The sequence below is a fragment of the Pseudorca crassidens genome, chromosome 8, assembly GCF_039906515.1.
Source record: "Pseudorca crassidens isolate mPseCra1 chromosome 8, mPseCra1.hap1, whole genome shotgun sequence".
Classification (NCBI taxonomy): Eukaryota; Metazoa; Chordata; class Mammalia; order Artiodactyla; family Delphinidae; genus Pseudorca; species Pseudorca crassidens.
The window spans coordinates 36,306,253-36,328,177 of record NC_090303.1 but is presented as its reverse complement, the minus strand read 5'-3'; the positions used below and the strand labels follow the sequence as shown (position 1 = coordinate 36,328,177).

The window sequence follows — 21,925 nt, the reverse complement described above, 5'->3', positions numbered from 1 at the left end:
CATTTCAAATTGGAATACGAATTGGACTTTCTAATGTTAACAATTTTATTTACTTGTAATTCGATTACTCTCTGCAGGTATAGTAATAATTGTTAATATGTTCTGAGTACCCAGAATGTGCCAAGCACTGTGTTAAATATTTTTAGTGGATCATCTCATTTAACTGTGACAAAAATCTCTAAGAGGTAGATACTATTATTATTCAAAATTTACAAATTGAAAAAATGGGACAATTGAGGTTTCAAAAAGTTAAGTAATTTACCTAACATTGTACATCTGATGAGTGATAAACCCAAAGCAGTCTGATTTCAGAGCCCAGGCTCTTCATCATTGCTCCCCATCTCCCCCACATCATCATCTTCCCAATTCATCAAATTTTGTGGATTCTGTCTTCTAAATATTTCATGGGTCCATTTTCCTCTCTTCAACCCACTGCTGCAATCCTGGCTCTGACCATGTTCAAAAAGATTATGCCTATCTCTGGTAGTCTGACTCCTTGGGTTCATCTGTGACCCATGAGTCTGGCCAGTGGTTACAAATTAGGTCACATTAGCATCAAGTACCCACCTTCTGCTATCATGATAGTCCCTAGCACCATCATTCTGGAAAAAGAGCCTGACTCACTGCCTCTCATGTACTTCTGGGTTTTCCTTGAGGGAGTCTCGCATGTGTTCAGGAATGAGTCTCTGCTCACTTGAGAACCACCAACACCTGCCATGATCTGCCATGTCTACACCCACCACCCACACTTTGGTTGCTGCCTCCCAGGTCCTCAAAGCCTTACAGTCCTCAGGGTGCAAAATGGCTCTTCATTGCCTTTAGCCCCTCAATTTTATCTTCAGCCAGAAATGAGGACAGTGGCCTCCTTCGAATTCTATGCCCCATTTTGCCACAAGAGGCACAAAAGAACAGCATTTGTGACCTAAATCTCACAGGGAAACAGCTCATTCAATCTCTCCCTGAAAGCCTGGCCTCCTGGAGCTCAAATAACCACTCACGAGGGCCAAAGAGCAGACTGGTTTGCTTCTCTCTATTCCTCATCTTTTCCCATCTCTTCTCTCAGATCTCACCAGAATTCCTTTTTCCTTCACCAAACAAACACAAAGCAAATTCGTATCAACCAGTGCAAAGGTCCATTGGATACAGGGGACGATGGGCAGGTGAAGCTATGTGGTTTACCCACTGACCCACTGGTCGTGGCTCATCAGCTCTGCCAACGGCCAGTCTTTGAATCCCCTAAGTCCTCCTTACATGCAAATATAATCATGCTCTTGCACTGATTCAAACGTACCAATGAGTGCTCACTGTCTTCAGAATGAAGTTAAAATTCCTAAAAATGGTTAACAAGGTTTTTCGTTAACCAGACACTTTCAGTTTTCTTCTCCTCCCTCATCTGTTGCAACCTCCTCCAACAACCTTACTTCAAACCCCATGTTCTAGAGAAGGACTGGATTATGGCAGGTGGAATCATTATAGGACAGGCTAATAGCAGTCCATGGAGCTATTGTAGAATGCCATATTTACCAATTCTGCAAATTTACAATAATGCCTCTTTTTTGTCAATTTAAAAATAACTACTGTTTACTAAAAGCATGATTTTAAATCTCTCTTGGGTATAACTAATAACAAATGTACCATCTAATAGTGATAAGAACTCTTTCAGCCTTATGAACAAATATTATTATTATTTACTTTTTGGCTGAAGAATCAAGCCAAAAAGTAAAGAATCAAGCAGATGAAAAATAACACTGGTAAACACTAGGTATTGCAGGTTCATTGACATAAATCAAATATAATAACTTTGGTGATAATTGACTATAACTGCTTTTAAAATCTCATTCATATTTATTGCATATTTTCAGGTTTGTATTATAAATATAATTTTTCAGTAGCAATTTTTAATATTCTGAATGTATAATATGTGCATAAATGTGAATAATCATAACATTATTTAAGTTTTTCAGAGATAAAATAACTTTTAAATTGAAGAGTTTATTCATGTAAGCCAGGAATTTATATTAGTGAATGTACTTCGTCTCTGCTCATTCTATTTAGAACTGATTCCATTATACTAAAGCCAAATTACCAGACAAGATTTTAAACTAAACTGTTAAGCATTGTCTAATATTATATTATCCATTTGTTCTTTGTAGGCATTTTAAGGTTTTTGCTGATACTTATAGCTGTATCCCCTTTTGAATTTTAAAAAGAAATCTATTGGTCTATATTCATAGAAGTAGGAATGGATAAATGCTGATCAATTAACATTTTAAATGAGTTAAGTGTAACAAATCGGACAATCTCAGGGAATATAGAATCATTGAAGATCTAGAGTAAAAAGAAAACTGGGAAAACTTTTTGGAATTGAGCAGTATTATCATTTTGCTTTTAAATTGTATGAAAATAGTCATTTCTGATATAAACAAAAAATTCTTACAACAGGCAATAAGATGATTGTACCTACTTAAGTACTCATTTGTTATCTCAAGCTGCAAACGGGAAGGCCTTCTTATATACCATTAGAATGTTATTAACAAACATTGCCCTGCTTATTAGTTTCACATTACAAGGTTAAGGAATTAATTCCAAACGATGTCTGATATTGTGGATATGCTCTGGTGAAACTGACCAAACCATTATAACTACAGCTAACATTATGTAGTGTTCAATATATGTGAGGCACCATTATGAAATTTGTACATTTACTCTGAATCCCATGCTCTTTTTATCAACTTTAGTTTGCTAAAGAAGGTGCTTGAAAATTAAGTTATCTACCCTAAATAAAATACAGGTTATTATTCTGCTGGAATGATCATTCCAAAATACAAAGCTGTTCTTATCAACCAGCTCCACTAAATGCCCAATCCCCAGGCCCAAATCCTTGGGAGCTTAAAACTATTCATTGACTTGCCATTGCTCTTAGGATGAACATTCAGCCACTTTAGATAGAACGCCTCCTTCAGCCTCAGCGGCCTCCTCTCATTATGAATAGCCACGCTGACCTGCACCTGTTCCGTGGTACTTACCAGGTACCCTACCGTCAGGGCCACTCTGAACATGCTGTTCCCTCCACATGGAACATTCTTCTTCCTCTCTTTGTCAACTTAAATCCTTCTCATCCTTCATCCTTTGGCTCAAATATCCCTTCCTTGGAGAAGCCTTTCTTGACTCTTAAATTAGGACTCTATACCACCCTTTCTCAGGCCTTACCTTGGTTGCTCTTTTATATCTCTTTGTGCAGAACTTTGATGACTATTTGTCTCCCTCACTGGACTGTAAACTCCACAGGGGAGTGACTGTTATCTGTCTTGTTCACCATTGTTTCTTCTGGTATCTGACACAGTGCCTAACATCTAGTAGACTCTTAGTACAGTGAATGAATGAACAAATTAATTAAATTCCACCAAAGTCGAGAAATGACTACAGAGTTGTTTTAAATTCTGGTGCCTTTTTTGTGATATTTATTTTTAGGTTTGAGCAAATATTTACAAAGGCATTCCATTCAAAAATTAAACATCAAATTTGGAGGTGTGCTATGTTTTATTCATCTTAGCAAATGTACCCTAGGATTATTGTTAAAGGTCTAGTTGTGGAGGAAACAGCAATTTTCAGCTCTAAACCTACAGTGACAAGTGTTTATTCTATTTAAGATGCTTTTTTACATGCTACAGTTTGAGCTGTGTGCTTCCTTAAACACTTGTCTATTTTAAGCAGAAAACTTTCTGCTTTAAGAGGATACGTGTGGTAAAATACCAAAAGGAATACAGGTTAAACAGTATTCTTTCTCCTTCTCTTTTTGTTAGCCAAATATTTTAGCAGGGAGCTACCAGTAATTGGCTCTAGTTCAGTGACTTGAGACTTGGAATACCTTGCCTTTGACCCACGCATGCTTTGGGAGAAAGAGTGAAATGGACATAACGTTACACATATTCTGGAATTTGACATTTTTGGTAATTTGCACACAAGCAATTGGATCTGGAGACGAGTGGTGAAATATGGTGACTCTCTTAATGTTGAGTTCAATAAGATACTTTCTCAGGCTGAGAGATGAGGGTTTAAAGCTTTAAAGCCTGATTCTGCAAGAATTCTGATCCTACTCACTTGACCAAACTAGTGATATGTTTGAACCCAAGGGTTTCCAAAAAATCCATTCACAACATATTGTTAAAACTGGCTTATTAATAGAGACACCCAGAAGTTGTAGTTAGTGGGATATTATTTTGGCACTTACTGCATTTTTTTTCTTAGAGCTGTGATTCACAACATTTTTTTAAAAAATTAAAGACCTTTCTGACGAAAGCTATGACTGTGTCCCCAGAAAATTCACACACGCACATACTCATACAATTTTGCACACGATTTCAGGGGTTTATTTCCACTAGAATTCTTCCAGAGATCTTAGACTGAGAACACCTATCCAACATAAATCCATCTATTTCATGTGTCTTAAGTAGCATTGATTTATATTGCTTGTCCTCTCTCTCCTTATGAGCTGTTTTATATCTGGACTCTAATAATCAAAGGGGGAAGAAGAAAGGAAATGCTCAAGAGATTCATCATGGTCAAGAGAAACCTCTTTCTCCCTTTTCTTTATCTTCAGGCTATTATTTCTAGACCAGAGCTCTATTGTTCATGCTGTACTGTTCACTGGCTACCAACCAGACAGAGGATACTAGTCTAGGCCATTGCACAATTTCATCTTCCTCTGGGCTGTTATGTAATTAAAATAATTTCAACCCACTCTCTTGAACATTTTTTTTCCTACAGGCAATTGTAAAAATGTAGAAGCTGAAAAGCAAATAAAAGAACAAAAATGTAACTTGTTTTCTTTACTTTTTATTGTGAAATAAATTACTCATTATGGACTTGTTACTTATTTAATTTCAAAATTCAAATGTGGTTTCTTTTGTTTTCTGTAGTGGAGTAAAATCCCCATTGGTTTAAAATGGTCATTTTCCAAGATTGCTCCAAAGTGGCTGGGTCTTAAACATTTCTAAAGCAACCAGCCTTTCACAGATATAAATGCATATATAGTGCATTTATATCTGTGAAAACAGATATAATGCATATATAAATGCAGATATAGTGCAACTGAATTAGTAATTTATTTTCTCCTGGAACTCATATCTGAGGATATCTATAAATGAATCTGAAGCAATTTATATACTCTGTACATAGGTAGTAAATTTTACCAACATTCTACCCAGCTGAGGAACGATGTTAATAGGTTCAGCTTCACAGCAGGTCAATAGCAGTATTAGAATAAACCTTTAAGCCTCAATCCAGAATCACAGGTTAACTACGCACCACACACATTCCCACTGTGCTAGATATAAACACTGATTACACCTGAAATCAGTTCCCTGGTTCTGCTGCTGATGCTTTAGCTGAAAGCTTTGTAGTAATTGGATACCCACAGCACTGCCTTGTGAGTCATATTATTGTTTATTGATTCCTCATGATTTGAAAATGAGGATATTATTTAATATACAAAATTGTACCCTTCCTTTGTGCTTTTTTTGTATAACTGTTTGCTGGCATGAAAAAATATGCTAGACAAAGACTCTTGTTTGGAATGAGAAGAACCTAAGAAGAAGGGAGTGAGACTGACCTGACCTCACTGGAAATAACCAGTGAGTACATGAGAGCAGTAAGTCAGCTACCTTGAGCCTGACCTCTGCTACAAGGGGCCACCATTGGCACTGGAAGGAAGGTTCGTAGAGAAATAGTGAGCAGTAACCTCACTATTAATCCAGCTATTAATCCACCTTCTCCTGGATTGTGTGCCACTCACTCTTGCATACTAGAATTCAGAAATACTGCCCATTGCTAGGGGAGAGGGGGCATAATAAAAGTCTTACATGTTTGTTAAAGGCACCCTCTAATCAAATTTTTACTTAACAAAAAAGGAGCCCTCCACCTTTCAACTCTTATGCACAGGTCTAAATTTTTTTTATCACAAGCAATAAAAAATATTTTAGCATGTACTTGTACACACAATCATTATATAGACATACAAAGAAATATAAAATACATTTTCACAAATTATATAAGTGTATCACTACATCAGTATATTATATATATTACAAAGCGTGCACAAAAACAGAAATAAAGAAAGGTGTGATAAAAATTAAATAATCATGATCTGTAAATAAATGTTATCTTATGAGGTAACCTTTTATACTATGATGAAAATAGTGGGTTTTTTTTTTTTTTTTTCCGGTACGCAGGCCTCTCACTGTTGTGGCCTCTCCCGTTGCGGAGCACAGGCTCCGGACACACAGGCTCAGCAGCCATGGCTCACGGGCCCAGCCGCTGCGCGGCATGTGGGATCTTCCCGGACCGGGGCACGAACCCGTGTCCCCTGCATCGGCAGTCGGACTCCCAACCACTGCGCCACAGGGAAGCCCAAGTGTTAGTTTTAACAAGTTTTTTGTTGAGATGTAATTCACAGACCATATGGTTGACTCATTTCAGTGTACAATTCAGTGGCTTTTAGTATATTCACACAGTTGTGCAACCATCAACACAGTCAATTTTAGAACAATTTCCTCACCCCCAAAAGAAATTCTGTGCCCATTAGCAATAATTCCCCAATGCCCCCGCCTCAACTCTAGGGAACCAGTAATCTACTATCTCCATAAATTTGTCTATTCTGGACATTTACGTAAATAGAATTGTACAACACATGGTCTTCTGTGACTGTCTTCTTTGATTTAGCATAATGTTTTCAAGAGTGCATCCATGCGGTAGCATGCACCAGTGCTTCATTACTTACTTTTTCTTTCAAATATGCAATACAGTATTATTAACTGTAGGCCCCGTGCTGTATATTAATTATATTCCCAGGACTTATTTATTTTATAACTGTAAGTTTGTACCTTTTGACCGCCTTTACCGCCTCCCCGCCACCCACCAACGTGTACTCTGTGGCACTCTGGCGGGGCTTGCTGGGATCCTGACGGAGAATCCCTCCGGGCCTCCAGAGGCCTCCTGGCGACGCTGGTGGGGGGAAGATGCGCAGTCGCAGCAGCGCCCGGCTTCCCGCCCCGCCCCCGCCTCAGCGTCTCGCATCGCGTCCAACGTAGGCGGCACCTACTTCCTCAACGCCCCCCAGATGCACTGTACGGACCTGAAATCCTTCCTATACCGTTCGTGCCAGGCTGACCCCGACCTGGACTCCGACAAGGATGCAACCGGTGCCTATTTAACCCACAGCGAGCGCACCTGTTTGGGGCCCGTGCTGAAAACTCTCTGAGACTCCGAAAGCTGGTCATTAACAAAGACCTCGCGGAGGAAGGGGTGTAGGAGGACGCGGAATTTTACCGCATCACCTCACTAGTGACACTTGTAAAGGACAGAGAGAATGGGACAGCAGACCATCACAGGTACGGGTGAAGCATGCGTACCGCCGGCTTCAGTCGAAGAGGCGCTCACGCAGGTGGCGCCCACCATGTATGAGGGCGGGAAATTAGAGCACCTGGGCATCATCAGCTCGTCCTGCAACTGGGGGAGTGGAGACCAGGACGAGTTCCTCTGCGTTCCCTCTAAAGAGCTGCAAGACTCGCTGTCCGGCACCACACTGAGCCCAGCGAGAAAGTCAGGATTTTTGCAAGAAGGATGTAAGAAGCACAGGGCTAACAGCCGAAGAAGTCTTTTATCTTTTCCCAAGATGCAGCGAACCACCTTCTCAGGAAGAGACCTGCGTTTGACGATTTACCTGGAGATCCAGGTGTGAGTCCTTTTCTGCCTCTCAATTTGGTGCTGCGTCACGGGACCAGCCGTCCAAGGCCGCATGCGCCTTTGCACAGGAAGCCTGCTTGGCGGTGGGCGTCCCTTGGTGGTCCTCCCTCGGTTTTTCCAAGTGCAGCCCGGGCCTGAAACTTCCGAATCACCGAAAATCATTAAAGGCGACCTTCTTGGTGCTACATACAGTCCGTCATGCAGCGTGGACCTCCCTGGTAGGCAGTGTCCGCAGCACGGTGGCTCCGGGGACTGAGTCCTGGTCCGCGGTCAGGCTCCCAGGTGGGAACGGGTGGCGGTTTCTCCCGGCCTCTGCGAGGCGCTCCTCAGAGGGGCGGCCTCCGCCTTCACTACTCCCCGGCTTCTGCTCTGGGGCCGGGCCTCCTTCAGAACCAGGCTCCTCCACCGGGACCCAGGCCTGGAATCACAGTCAAGCCTTCTCAGTTGTGTATTTTCCTGGCGAGAGACCTTTGCATCCCTTCTTTCCCGGGGTCCATAGACTACCAGGTGTTTGTACTTTTTAGAAATGCCTGCAAGTGTTGCGCCATTTTGGAATGATCTGTTACATCATGAAAAGGGAGGCAGAAGTTTGGCCACGTCTCTCGCACCCCCAGGCTCCTGGGGGAGCTGGTAGCCCTGTCGATATGCCTCTGTCTGGCCTGGAATGGAAGTTGGGGCAGGGGCCTGGCTTCTGGATTCCTAGAAAAACTTGTGTATGCCTGCTTCGAGAACAGACGGCTCACCGGGTCGTGGGGACTGTCAAGAGTCTGGGGGACCTGGCCCAGATGAGTGGCTCTTTGCTTCTTGACCTCTGGCTTCCCAGGGGAGCTGTGCACACTGATCACCCTGGCGGCCTGCAGGTAGGTCAGAGGTTGTGACCCATCTAGTTTCAAATGCTTCTGGAGACTTCTGCCTGTGCCCCTTTTTCTTTTCCATCCCCCCAAACCTGATTAACCAAGTTCTTCAGAACCTAGGACTTAAGTCCTCCTCTTTGTAAGGTCTGTTGTGTGATAAATGTTTGACCTCAACATTTTATAACATGCTTTTCTATAGGACACATTGAAACACCAGCAGACCAGTTCTCCCCAGTGGAGCCCCAGGAGGAGGGCGGCCTGCTGTTGGCTTTGGGGTGTCCCCCGTGGGGAGCTGCCAGCCACTTTGCCCTTGTTTGATCTCCGACCCCGGCATAATACATAGGCTTGTCTTTTTTAAGGTCTGAAGTTATTAAGAATTAATGCAATAAAATTTATTCTAGGGGGATATTTATACTTTTTTAGGTATTTGTATTTTATGAGCTTGCAGTTTAATACCTAAGTTTTCCCCCTGAAAATAGCAACTATGGTTGTGGTTTTGCAAATGAGGAAAAAACAAAACAAAAAAAGTTTTTATGGCTGGATAGCATTCCATTGCACAGATATACCATATTTTATTTATCCATTCATCAGTTGTTGGATATTTGGGTTGTTTCTACTTTGGTCTGTTATGAATAGTGCTAATATGTACATTCATGTATGAGTTTTTGTGAGACATATTTTCATTTCTCTTAGGTATATACATATTACTGAAATTGCTGGGTCATATGGTAGCTCTAAGTTTAGCTTTTCAAGGAACTGCAGAACTGTTTTTCAAATTGGCTGCATCAGTTTGTCTTCCCTCCGACAGTGCATGACAGTTCCAATTCCTCCACATCCTCACCAACACTGGTTATTAGCTACCTTTTTTTTTTTTTTTTTTTTTTTTTTATGCTACGCGGGCCTCTCACTGTTGTGGCCTCTCCCGTTGCGGAGCACAGGCTCCGGACGCACAGGCTCAGCGGCCATGGCTCACGGGCCCAGCCGCTCCGCGGCATGTAGGATCTTCCCAGACCGGGGCACGAACCCTTGTCCCCTGCATCGGCAGGTGGACTCTCAACCACTGCGCCACCAGGAAAGCCCTTAGCTATCTTTTTTACGGTAAACCATTCTAGTTGGTATGAAGCTGCATCTTATTGTGGTTTTGATTTGCAAATCCCTGACGGCTAATGATGTTGAACATCTTTTCATGTGCTTATTGGCCATTTGTAGATGTATTTTAGAGAAATGTTTATTCAGAAACTTTGCTCATTTTTAAATTGGGCTGTCTTTTTATTATTGACGCATAAGAATACTTCAGACATGCTGGGTACAAGTCTCTGATCAGGTATATGGTTTGCAGAGATTCTCTCTGATTTGTGTATTAACTATTTACTTGATGGTGCCCTTTGAAGCATAAAAGTTTTTACTTCTGATTATATCTGTATTTGTGGGGGGCACTGTTGGTTTTGGGCCTTATATCTAAGAAGATTTACTTCTATATTTCTTCTAATAATTTTATAGTTTTAGCTCTTGTATTTATTCTGTGGTCCATTTGGAGTTAAGTTTTGTGTTTGGTGTGAGGAAGTGGTTCAATTTCATTTGCCTGTGGGTATGCAGTTGTCCCAGCTCCATTTGTTGAAAGACTGTTCTTTCCCTTTTGAATTGTCTTGGCACCCTTGGTGAAAATCAGTTGACCATAAATGGAAGGGTTTATTTCTGGGTTTTCAGTTCAATTCCAATTCTGTATGTTTATCCTTATGCACACGGTTTTGATTACTGTAGCTGTGTATTAAGGTTTGAAATTGGACTCTCCTCCCTAACTTAGGATATCTCAGAGAGTTTGTGCTGTATGACCCTTGATGCAGGGACTGGGTGTAAATGCTACTGTCTATCCCTATATCAAATATTAATATAGTTAATTTGCTTTCTTGTGTTTTTATTTAAAAATTAAATACGAGTAGCACCTCTGCTATTTTCTTCTCACTGGATGCATGTGTACTCCCAACTTCGGAGACCACTCCTCTCAGGTACCATATTTGGGTTCTATTAGGCACTATTCCAGTTTCTGGCCAAATGTTATCAACCAGTGGCCCGCCCCTACTTCACGCCCCAAGGTAATATTGAATTACTTGTACACACCCAATAACATCTCCAGGAGAGTAGACTTTCTCTGAAACTTCATCTCAATCACTCTGTTCTAACTACGGTTCTAAGTGGATAAAATGATTATTCCCCTACACGGGTGGGTTAAAAACAAAATACTAGAGAAAATCTTAGTGACCTAGAGTTGCTGATGGGTTTGGGTTTACCAAAGTGTTTTCTGACACAATGTGAAGAAGAAAACAAGAAATTTAAATTACATTGAAAAAAATTAGGTAGGTTTATCAGCTCAGTCAAATACATTAGAGAGTCAGATTTTTACCCTAATCTTAGGCTAGAAGCAGTTATATTTCTATGGTATAATATATACATTCTCAACGTTTAGTGAGCCCTTGTGTTCTGGGCTCTAGGTTTAGGACTGAGAGTATGAAAATACAGTCGGGTTTCTGTTCACAGGTATCTAGTAGTCTCTCTTTTTCCAAGTCCAAATTAATATCCATTCTAATCCCCTTAGCATATTTAACCACTTAAAATATTGATATCACAATAAAGTGTAACATTTGAAAATAACTTTAAAAATAGAGTTAAAAATGCTGTTTATCAGACAATTTGGAAAATACAGGTCAGCCAAAGTATTAAGAAAATAACAATAAATCAGTCATATTATCAGTACTTAGAAATGATTGCTTTTAAGTGTCTTTATATTTCTTTAGATAGTTTCTTAAAGTTGGCACATTTAAATTTGTTTTTCTTCTGTTCCAAATCATCATTTCAAGTTTCCAGTTTACATTTTTCTGCACTAATTTCTCAGTCGTTTAAGTATCATTGTTTTTTCATTGAGATGAATTTAATGATAATATGTTAAAATTCTAAAGACTAAATATACTTAATTGTACATTTTATTGTATTCATTTATCAATCAGTGCAGTATAGTACAAATTAATTGATCTCTTATGAATATATGACCTAAAAGTAAATTAGCATACTTAAACTTACTAAAAAATAATTTTTCATACTTATTTTTTTCTCACCTACTTTTACTTTTTTTCTCTTATTTTTTTTCTTTTTTGTATTTTCCAGTGAATCTTTGTTCCCTCCCTACAAAAACTTAATCTTTTCAATAAAACCAATTTTATGTTATAATAATATTGGTCTTTTATATGTGCCAGTTTATTAAACATTTCACACTTATTTAAAATGTATTAATATACAGAAAAAATAATAAAGATTATATAATAACATCCAGCTTGAGAGATAAAACATAATATATATAAAGTTTACTATGTATCTCTTTCCTATTTCATCCTCCTCCCATTCCTTCTTTTCTGAATTTGCTTTTTATTTTTCCTATGCATTTCTCTATATTTTTATTATATTCGTATATACTTAAGCAATGTATATTAACTTGCATATTTTTAAACTTAAATAATTGACTTCATATACATTTTTTGCTTGCTTTTTTCACTTGTTCACCATTTATACTGTACGTTTACTGTCCATCTTCACTGTTACTAAATATTAGTCCATTGTTCTTTAAGGTGGTTATAATGATTTATTCTCCTACAAGCAGTCTATGAGTTTCTTTTGCTCTATGTTTTCTGTAATGCTTGGTATCATGAGACTTTTAAATTTCTGGTCAATCTCATGAGTATAAATTGATATCTCATGTTGGTTTTAATTTGCCTTTTTCTGATTACTAGTGAGGGCTTTCTATTCATGTATTTATTGATTTATTGAAATATTTTATTATTTAATCTGGGAATTTCCTGTTCATACTTTCTGTCCATTTTCTGTTCCTATTTATTTTTAGGAGTTATATAGGTAACGTAGACATTAAATGTTGCCTTATTCTATGTTTTGCAAATATTTCTACCCAGTTTCTGGCTTGTGTTTTTCTGGCTTATGATAAACAGAAGTATTTGAATTTCTTTCCTTCCTCAAGTTTAGAATGACATTCTCCATCTACTTCCATAAAACTTTAAAAATTGTACATTTACATTTTTCATCCACTTTCAGTTGTTTTTTGCATGTAGTGTTAGGTAGGTATCTAAATTCGTTGTTCCCTTATGGGTAACCAGTGTTCCCAACATTGTTTATTGACTATTCTTTGTTTACCTGCTACTCTGTAGATCATCTCTGTTATATATCACAAGTTTCCATATACTCATGGGTCTGCTTCTAGGCTCTCTATTCTCTTCCAGTAATCTATTGTGCTAATAAACTATCTGAAATAGTTTAGTTTTTAGTATGTATAGATATCTGGTTGGGCATATCTCCCCAACTTATTCTTTATTTTCAAAATTCACTTGGCTATTCTCTGCCTTTGCTCTCCTGTGCAAAATTTAGAATCAGCTGAAACATTCCAGAAATTATAGATTCTTTTGGGAAGAACTGTTATCTTTATGATAGTGATTCTATCACAGCATATAGTGTATCTTTTCATCTACCTAGTTTTTACATCTCTGACTATAATGTGGTCCTCATATATGATTTGAATAATATCAATTTCTCTTATTTTCTGTAAAATATATATAACAGAAAATTTACTGTTTAACCATTTTTAAGTGTACATTTCAGTGGCAATCGAGTATATTCACATTGTTGTGCAACCATCACCACGAACCATCTCCAGAACAATTTTCCTCTTCCCAAATTGAAACTCTGTAGCCGTTGAACGATAACTCTCCATTTCCCCTTTTTGCCAGCCCCTGGCAACCACCATCCTACTTTCTGTCTATATGAATTTAGTTACTCTAGGTATATTATATAAGTGGAGTCACACAGTATTTGTCCTTTGTAACTGGCATATTTCAGTTAGCATGGTGTCTTCAAGGTTTATCCATGTTGTAGCATATGTCAGAATTTCCTTCCTTTTTAAGGCTGAATAATACTCCATTTTAAATATTAATTCTTTAAAGTTTGTTGACACCTCCTTTATTGTATTGGTCAATTTTGCAATTGTTACATGTGTGCTTTAAAGAATATGTTTGGCTGCAAGTTTCAGTATATCACCAAGGAATTGTGTTAATTCAAATCTTTTGTAACCTCACTCATTTTGTTATACGTTTGTGATAATCTCCTTCCATGATGTTGATTTTTCTTCATAGTTTTTCTTTATAGTTTTACCAATTTATGCTTTTTACATTTTGAGCCCCTGTTATTAGTTTTAGAATTTTTTTTTTGGTTAATTGAACTTCTGTATTATTTTATATATGCCTTTATATGGTCTCTGATATTTTCCCCATAAAGTCTGTTTCATCTGGTTTTAACAGGGCTGCACAAGGCTTTTACGTCTTTTTGTTGTTGTGTTGTTAGTATTTTTTTATATCATAGAACCTTTTAATTTAATCTTGGTCTGCCAAAGAATATAGCCTTTGTATTTTTGAAATTCAGTTTGACTGTCTTCATCTTTTAACTGGCAAATTGAGTACATTCACATCAACTGTGTTTAGCGATATGTGGGAATTTGTTTGTAGCATCTTATTTTGTGAATTATATTTGTACAGCTTTTTCAGTGCTTCATTTTTTTCTCCATTTATTTTTAGACTGATTGCTTCTTCGTTTTGTCTCTTTCTGAAAATGTCTATTTCAAAGTTATGCATGTTATTTCTATTTATTTAATAGCTACTTTTAAATTACTAACATGCATGTTTAGCTTTAAAAAGTCTAAAGTTAACCACTATTTCTACACCCATACTGAATAATACAAAGACTTTAGAACATGTAAATTCTCTCTAGCCCTTGGCATCTTATAAGATAAACTCTAGGGATATTTATGATTCTAATTTTCTGTAAAAGCAAGACTTCTTAAATTCAAAGCACTGCAAACCAAAAAGAAAATTCAATTTTCTCATAATGCCAAACCAGGAGGAACATATTCTTTAAAGAAATGGCTTTGGAAACAGAATTTTAATATTTTTTCTAATTATTTTCCCATGATTCTTTTTCCTTTATTTTTAGGTCATATCTTTTATTAAACTAATTCAAATAATTTTGATTATTTCAAAGATTAAACACTATAATTTATGATTTCTGTATTTGCTTTTGCTGAGATTGCATGATGATATTGATTATAGCACAAAATGAGTGATATGTCTGGAAGCAAAGGTAACCATCCAGAACAAAGTGAAAACCCAGAAGCCATAAAATAGATCCCTGAGCAGTGGCAACAAGAAAGCAAAATAAAACCAAACAGAAGCAAAATAAAAAATCACTGCTATCACAGAAAAATAGAACCTTGAAGTCTCCTCAGCCCAGGGGCTTTATCATTTCATAATCTCCATTAGCAAGCCACTCCCAAATATTTAACTCTAAGCAAGAATATTGTGCCTGCCACACAGAGACCTATATATAGAGACCCACTTTCCAAATAGATGGCAGTGCCTATGCCCCACAGCTTAGGAAGGCCCAGGCCCCAATGACATTGATATTCTGCTAGGTATCATTGAAGAATTTATAAAGTAGGGGCATAATAACTCTTCACTGAAAGTACTTTGCAACTTCTATCAGTAGGAGGAGACAGATGATGTTCAGGTGTAGTGGCCTTAGGCCACTTCATATAGAAAAGGTTGTCCTACACATCTCGGTAGCCTGACAGAATGTCCCTGAATAACAGTCTGGCAAAGTAACCAATCAAAAGCAAGTCCCTAGTTAAATCACCTGAAAAAAGAAAGACCATGTATGCATAAGAAACAGGCTCAAAATACTACATGTATTTAAAAAGTATTTTAAATAAGAATGCTTTCGGGGGATGAGGGCATGTTTATTATTCATTTATTGGGCATGACACATTTTCCAAAGGCAGTCAGTAGATGACAGGTTAATTTGGGTATCCATGCAATTTTTAGTAGCGGTAGGTTCTGAACTGTTAGACATTTTATTTTTCTGATGATGCAAGAGAGAAACATGCTTTTTTGTCCTTACTTCAAAGTATGGGAAATAACCATGAACAAAATTCTCTCATTAAAATTGCTAATAGAAAAAAATGTTTAATGAAACACTTTTTTGGCTATAAAAATACTATCTCAATTTTCAGCCTCATGAAGGAAGCTTTTTATTGGTGAGGAGTGATAGCCATCTGAAATAAAAGTGGCCTACTGTTTTGTGATACTTTGGTCACTAATATGTACCATAATAATCAGTGCCTTACGGGATTGTCGAGATTTGCCCTATACATTAAAAGCTATACTTCATTTGTAAAGGCATATAACTGTAGTCAACTCTTTTGAAAGTGAATAAACTTTTCTCTCTTTTATAGTCCTTTTTCGGTAGAAGGTTCAAAAATATTTGATCCATGTCTGCTCTTAGAACCAATGATTATGAATCTGTCCCAGTGAAGTGTTTGAAAGGTTCAACTATTTATTTTAAGTAGCATTTGCCAATTTTCTTAATTGTGATATGCAGAAAGTTTGGAAACCACATAAAAGCACAAAGGAAAAAAATAATTCTCAAATCACTTGCTTCCCTCAGCTCTTGGCTCCATCACTAAATAACTTCAGAGTATTGTACTTTGATAGTTGTTTTGTCTGTTCTCCATTTTCTTATATTTTCATTAGCCATTCCTTGGTTCTTTATATAATGATCGCTTATAAAATGCTTTCTTGTTTTATCCTTGTAGTGAGATCTGAAAGATGGCCATGTATCTCCTTTCTATTCATGTATTTATTCAACATATATTTGTTAACACCTACTCTGTGTGTGAAACACTGCATGGGAATATATGATTCAGTAGGCAAAGCTCATATCCTTATGGAACTTACTGTTTATGGACAAAGTGCTTGAATTTGGGTTTCAACCTATAAGATCAGGAGCCATGCTTAACTCACTTTCCTATCTATACAACCCAGCATGGGATCTATCAGTATTTTCTATCTGCATGCACAGTAGATATTGGAAGGACACTTACATGTGATGAATAAATAACTACTATTGAACAAGTAGTTGTTTGTCTCTTACCTATATTGCCGTATTCCTAATAGTATGGATAAGTAGATTAGATAAGTAGAATTGAATAAGTAGAATTTGCTTGCCTGTTCGTAAGGGTCTGTGTTGAGGTGTAACATTTGTATCTTAGTTATGAGGTAGCAAACTGTAATTCCATTATCTCAAAGGTGCCTGTGAAGTCCAAGTAAAGCAATAAATATGCTTTATTAGCAAAGAAAGAAAGAAGGTGGTGGTGGTATTTACATGGAGCTCTTACAGTATTGAGTTATTCATTAAGAGGTAAAACATTTAGTAACCCCAGTCATCTAAAACATGGTTATGTTATTTGAAAAAACCATGGCCTTTAACTCTCAAATATCTGTTACATATGCTTTTTCTAAAAATTAATTAATTAATTAATCTAGCATTGTTGCATTGGGTCTTCATTGCTGCACGTGGGCCTTCTCTAGTTGGGGCTAGCGGGGACTACTCTTCGTTACGGTGCACAGGCTTCTCATTGCGGTGGTTTCTCTTGTTGCAGAGCACGGGCTCTAGGCACGTAGGCTTCAGTAGTTGTGGCACATGGGCTCAGTAGTTGTGGCTCACAGGCTCTAGAGAACAGGCTCAGTAGTTGTGGCACACGGGCTTAGTTGCTCCGTGACATGTGGGGTCTTCCCGGACCAGGGATCGAACCTGTGTCCCCTGCATTGGCAGGCGGATTCTTAACCACTGCAAGTCCCATGTTACATATTCTTAATACGCAAATAAATATTTAGCTTTGAGAAAGCATAAGAAAAGATATAAAATGCAGCAGAATATAAGTTCACAGATGATATACATCCAGTCCCTGGTTCAAAGAGCTTTCAATATTATACATGGAAAGATGATTTCACACACACACACACACACACACACACACACACACACACACACACACAACCTATCTAGAGCCTTCTCCCCACTTTGCATCTGGCTAATGGAATTTATCTTTTACATATCAAGTTAAATGTCACTTTCTTAAAGTTCCCTCAACCTCTAAATTAGGTTCTTCTTGACAGTTTTTCATGGTACTCTGCATTTTTCCCATATAGTACTCATTATATTTATAATTACATTATACTTAGAAATATTTAGTATCTGTCTCCTCACTAGACAATAAATATAAAAAAGGCTCAACACACCTGCAAAGTGTCTGGCTCAGAGTGTGACCTCAATAAGTAGTTACTGCATGCCGTAACTCTAAAATATGAAAGATGGTGGCAGGGAAATGGAGAGAGAAAAACAAAGTGTGATGGGAATGTAGTGGAGAGGGAAAGAGCATGTAATATGCATCGAATACAGTTGTGTTGTATGTAGATTTGTTAGCATTCTCACTAAGTAAATAATTTGTACACTAAGGATGTACCAAGCCTTGTGCTAGAGGAGCAGCACCCTAACAGGAAGGTTAAGGCAGGGCCTTACTAAGGAGAGGTGATGTTTGCATTCAGTCTTAAAACCGTACGTGCCTGGCAGGTAGACCAAAGCAGAAGAGCGTGTACATTTTTTTTTTTTTTTTTTTTTTTTTTTTTTGCGGTATGCGGGCCTCTCACCGTTGCGGCCTCTCCCGTTGAGGAGCGCAGGCTCAGCGGCCATGGCTCACGGGCCCAGCCGCTCCGCGGCATGTGGGATCTTCCCGGACCGGGGCACAAACCCGTGTCCCCTGCATCGGCAGGCGGACTCTCAACCACTGCGCCACCAGGGAAGCCCAGCATGTACGTTTTAAGAATTATAGCAATTAGGCTTGTATTTAAAAGGCTTTGTTAACCTTTTGGAGTGTTCGTTTCCTTATCCATGGAATGTGATGATCATCCTTTGTATCACTGTTCAGCTACTTTTCACGTTTGTTGGGAACATGGAAAAGGAAACAAACATAAAAATCAACACGAAGGTTATGAATCCCTTGATGTTGAAGAGAGGAAATATTCGGTGTGTAACACTGTTAGTTAAATTAACCACCTGTCTCTATTTTAGAGATTGTCTTTTTTGGAGACAGAGGAATAGACCAAGTGAATCTTTCAGGAGCTTCCAAATTCTGGCTCTCTGATTTCATAACTTGAGAAGTATGAAGAATGATAATGTTGTTAAGTCACTGAGATTGTATTTAACACCTTATAAAGAAACTAAAACTTTTCATAGTATTGAGATTACACCATGCAACCTATGAAAACTTCCTTATTCTGTACCATCTTATGAAGACTGAAAGTTGTCAAATATAGTCATTTAACTGGCAATTTTTAGGCTCCCATAAATGTCATTGACAACATTACTGAAATAAATTCAAGATAGGGTTTTCAGAATTGAGCCTTGTTGGCGGTTTGAAAGCAGTTGAATTGTTCTACCACTTTGCGTTGTAACAATTCTGGGGCTGTATTCAAAACGTTGATATCAAGGTAGGAAATGAGTCTAAGTCAATGTTCCTCTTGAGGTTAAAGGTCTGTTTCTTTCAATCAGTTCAAACTGACAGGCCTCCTGCCATCACCTCCTCCTTAGCCAGGCCTACAGGCCCTGGCCGTCAGTGTGAAAACATCTGTTGAATGGATTTATTGATTAGATCGTGTTTTGTTTCTCCCTTTCTCTATTTTTTTTCCTTCACACCATTTATTATGTCTCTGACCTGATGAACTTAATTGGTTGCCATGTCGCTCTCAGTGTCTCCCTTAGTGCTTGTCTCATGTTTCTTTCTACTGTGCTCTTCTCTTGGCAGCAGCCCTTCCCGGAGCCGCAGCACGCACGTGCGCTCTCGGTGCACCCAGCTCAGCTGGCTGCGGATGGCATGGACGGATTAGAGAAACATCGTCTTGTCTCCAGGACTCATTCCTCCCCTGCTGCCTGCATTTTACCTCACCCAGCAATGGACTGCCACCTCCTGCCTGGCTCCGCAACTGGTGAGAATCCCTAAAGACTGTCCCTAATAGGCAGGCTAAATACACCGTTCTTGTAGGATTAAGCGATTTAAATGCTCTGAATAACTCCAAGAGCAGAACACTCCATTTTAACCCAGTGCAACCCAAATTTTATGAGATTATATTGGCCACAAGACAAACAGCACATCTGATAAATCTTGGGCTTAGTATTAATAGCCTCATAAATTGTTACCGTTCAAGGGCCTGGAAAACACATCAACAGGTGCATGGGTCCCTTTTGGAAACAAAAATCCCTACAACATTCTTTAGCAGTGTTCCTCAATCTCTTCCTTCTAGTAGTCCTGGCCACTAGGAAATTTATGATGCTGGCTTCATTTGAGTCGAAAGAGTGCCCCTCTTCCAGTTTGTTTTTCTTGCTGTTTTGTTGGTGTCCCTGTTTTCTTCTGACTTTGCATACAAATGACTCATAGGAGACATTGGTGCCAAGGCAAACCTTGTTCAATTCTACATGCATGAGTTCCATTTCCATTTATTATAGCACCGATGGGTGGGCTATTTGACTACCCTCTTCCTTTGCCTACAGCTGTGTTTGATATTTCAGAACCTGGCTACAGAGGAAAACAAACCAGATAATTCCAAGGCCAAAGGAAGGTCAGGTCCGGAACACACACAAAAAAAGAGTGCTGTTCTCTCACAAAGGAGCTGTACCATGAATATCCATGTGGATAAATATTCCTTTAAGTCTGCTGGCCCCTGTTCTTGTTCCATGCACTCAGACTGTGGCTCATCAAATGAAAGATATTCTAGCGCTAAGGGCTCATAGCTTGGATGCAGCAAGGGGAGAATTCAGATGTACCTTCCCCCAAAGTCTCTCACAGGTTATCTGATTTATTTTTGAAGCAGTTTTTAGGATTCAGAGTTTGTTTTTGTGGCTTCTGTGACCTCAAGCAACCCTTTGTGCTTGGAAAAGTTAAAATACTTTTTCTGAAATCACGTTCCCAAGCCTTGATATCATCTTCTATTTAAAAATCAATGAATGAAATGGCCAAGTTATTTAACTTTGACAGACATCTTAATAAGTATGCATAGGAGCTACTTTTTATAATGTGTTACACCACAAGCCAACATTCCATACTAGGAGCTACAGTCGTTATATTTGGATATGTTTCCTTCACCACATTAGCCACTGCCTCTGATCTCTCTATAACTTGGAGCAAAGCAGACCTGTCCTGGTATCCCAGACGACCCAGGACTGTAGCCCACTGTCAGCAGAAGCCGCTTGGATCAGTCAGGCCTGGTTCTATCCCTGGTCTTCAGAGAATTTTTGCTCAAAGCCAGATACATGATGTAGAGAAATACTTTTTGTAGGTAGTGAGAACAGCAGTCTTTAAGAATTAGATACTTCTCAATTCTTTATACTGAAAGTGTTTTTTATTCATCCATAAGCTTTCAGAGACACAGACACCCTATTGTAATACAGGTTACATTCACTCAAAATCATTTCCTTAATTTAAAAGTGAGCTTGATTATAAAGTTTTGTGGTGCTGTTTCCATGTGCTCTGCTGTCTACTATTGTAATCCTACTGATAGTTTCTTTTCTTGGTTAAGAGGGGTGACCCTTTCCCGACATGCTGTGGTTTCCTCTACTTTTATATGTTCCTTCCATATGAATGAACCAAGATCTCTGAATATTAGAATGATCCTACTAGTTTGAGAAAACATGTTGAACAGGGTTTGTAGGCCTTAAAAGAATCAGGTGAAAGGGTGGACTGCAAACCAAATAACATAAGCATGACATAAACATAACCTAATCCTTCAGACTGAAGACTGGGTCATTTCACATGATTAGTTTCTTTCTCATAATGTCAACATCCTAGTATTTATCAGAGTTTATTCCAAACACAAATAGGGAAATCAGCTTGAGTTTATTTTCATTTTTAATGTACGTGATGAGGCACATTTCTTGCCTAAATGAGAGATTATATAAACTTATATTTTAAAAAATACAAGATTTTATACTTAGTAGGTATTCAATAAATTTTAGTTGAATGAACAAATACTAATTTGTAGTATATGTGCATGATATATGTACGTATAAATCGTAAACCCTTAGGAATTTACTAGTTCAAATTTGAAAACATAGAAAATGAAAGTTACTTTGTAACTATTGTTCTGTAAAGAACGACTAAGTGATTTCAAAGTTACATACTTCAGTAGAGAAGAACCTTCTTATTGTCTTATTTACCTTAAGAATGTTGCATCCTAACACTTAAAGTAAAAATATTAGATATTTTTTTAAAACATGAAAAATATATAATTTATGTATCTGTCAATAGCCCCTCCACTGTCATTGGGACTAAAAATATATATTTGATTGGTGACTTTCATTTAGTGCTTTTCCAAATCCAAAGGAAATGAAGTGCA

The 21,925-nt window shown here is 38.2% G+C and overlaps 1 protein-coding gene and 1 pseudogene across 1 annotated transcript in view; both read left to right on the top strand.

Annotated features, from left to right (window-relative positions):
• Positions 1-21,925, top strand: part of HDAC9 (histone deacetylase 9) — a 581,469-nt gene that overhangs the window by 231,077 nt on the left and 328,467 nt on the right. The window contains exon 12 of the mRNA XM_067746216.1: positions 19,342-19,522. Coding sequence (XP_067602317.1) covers positions 19,342-19,522 — 181 coding nt within the window. The remainder of the gene's footprint in view (positions 1-19,341; positions 19,523-21,925) is intronic.
• On the top strand, positions 6,755-7,738 carry LOC137229534 (BTB/POZ domain-containing protein KCTD5 pseudogene; annotated as a pseudogene).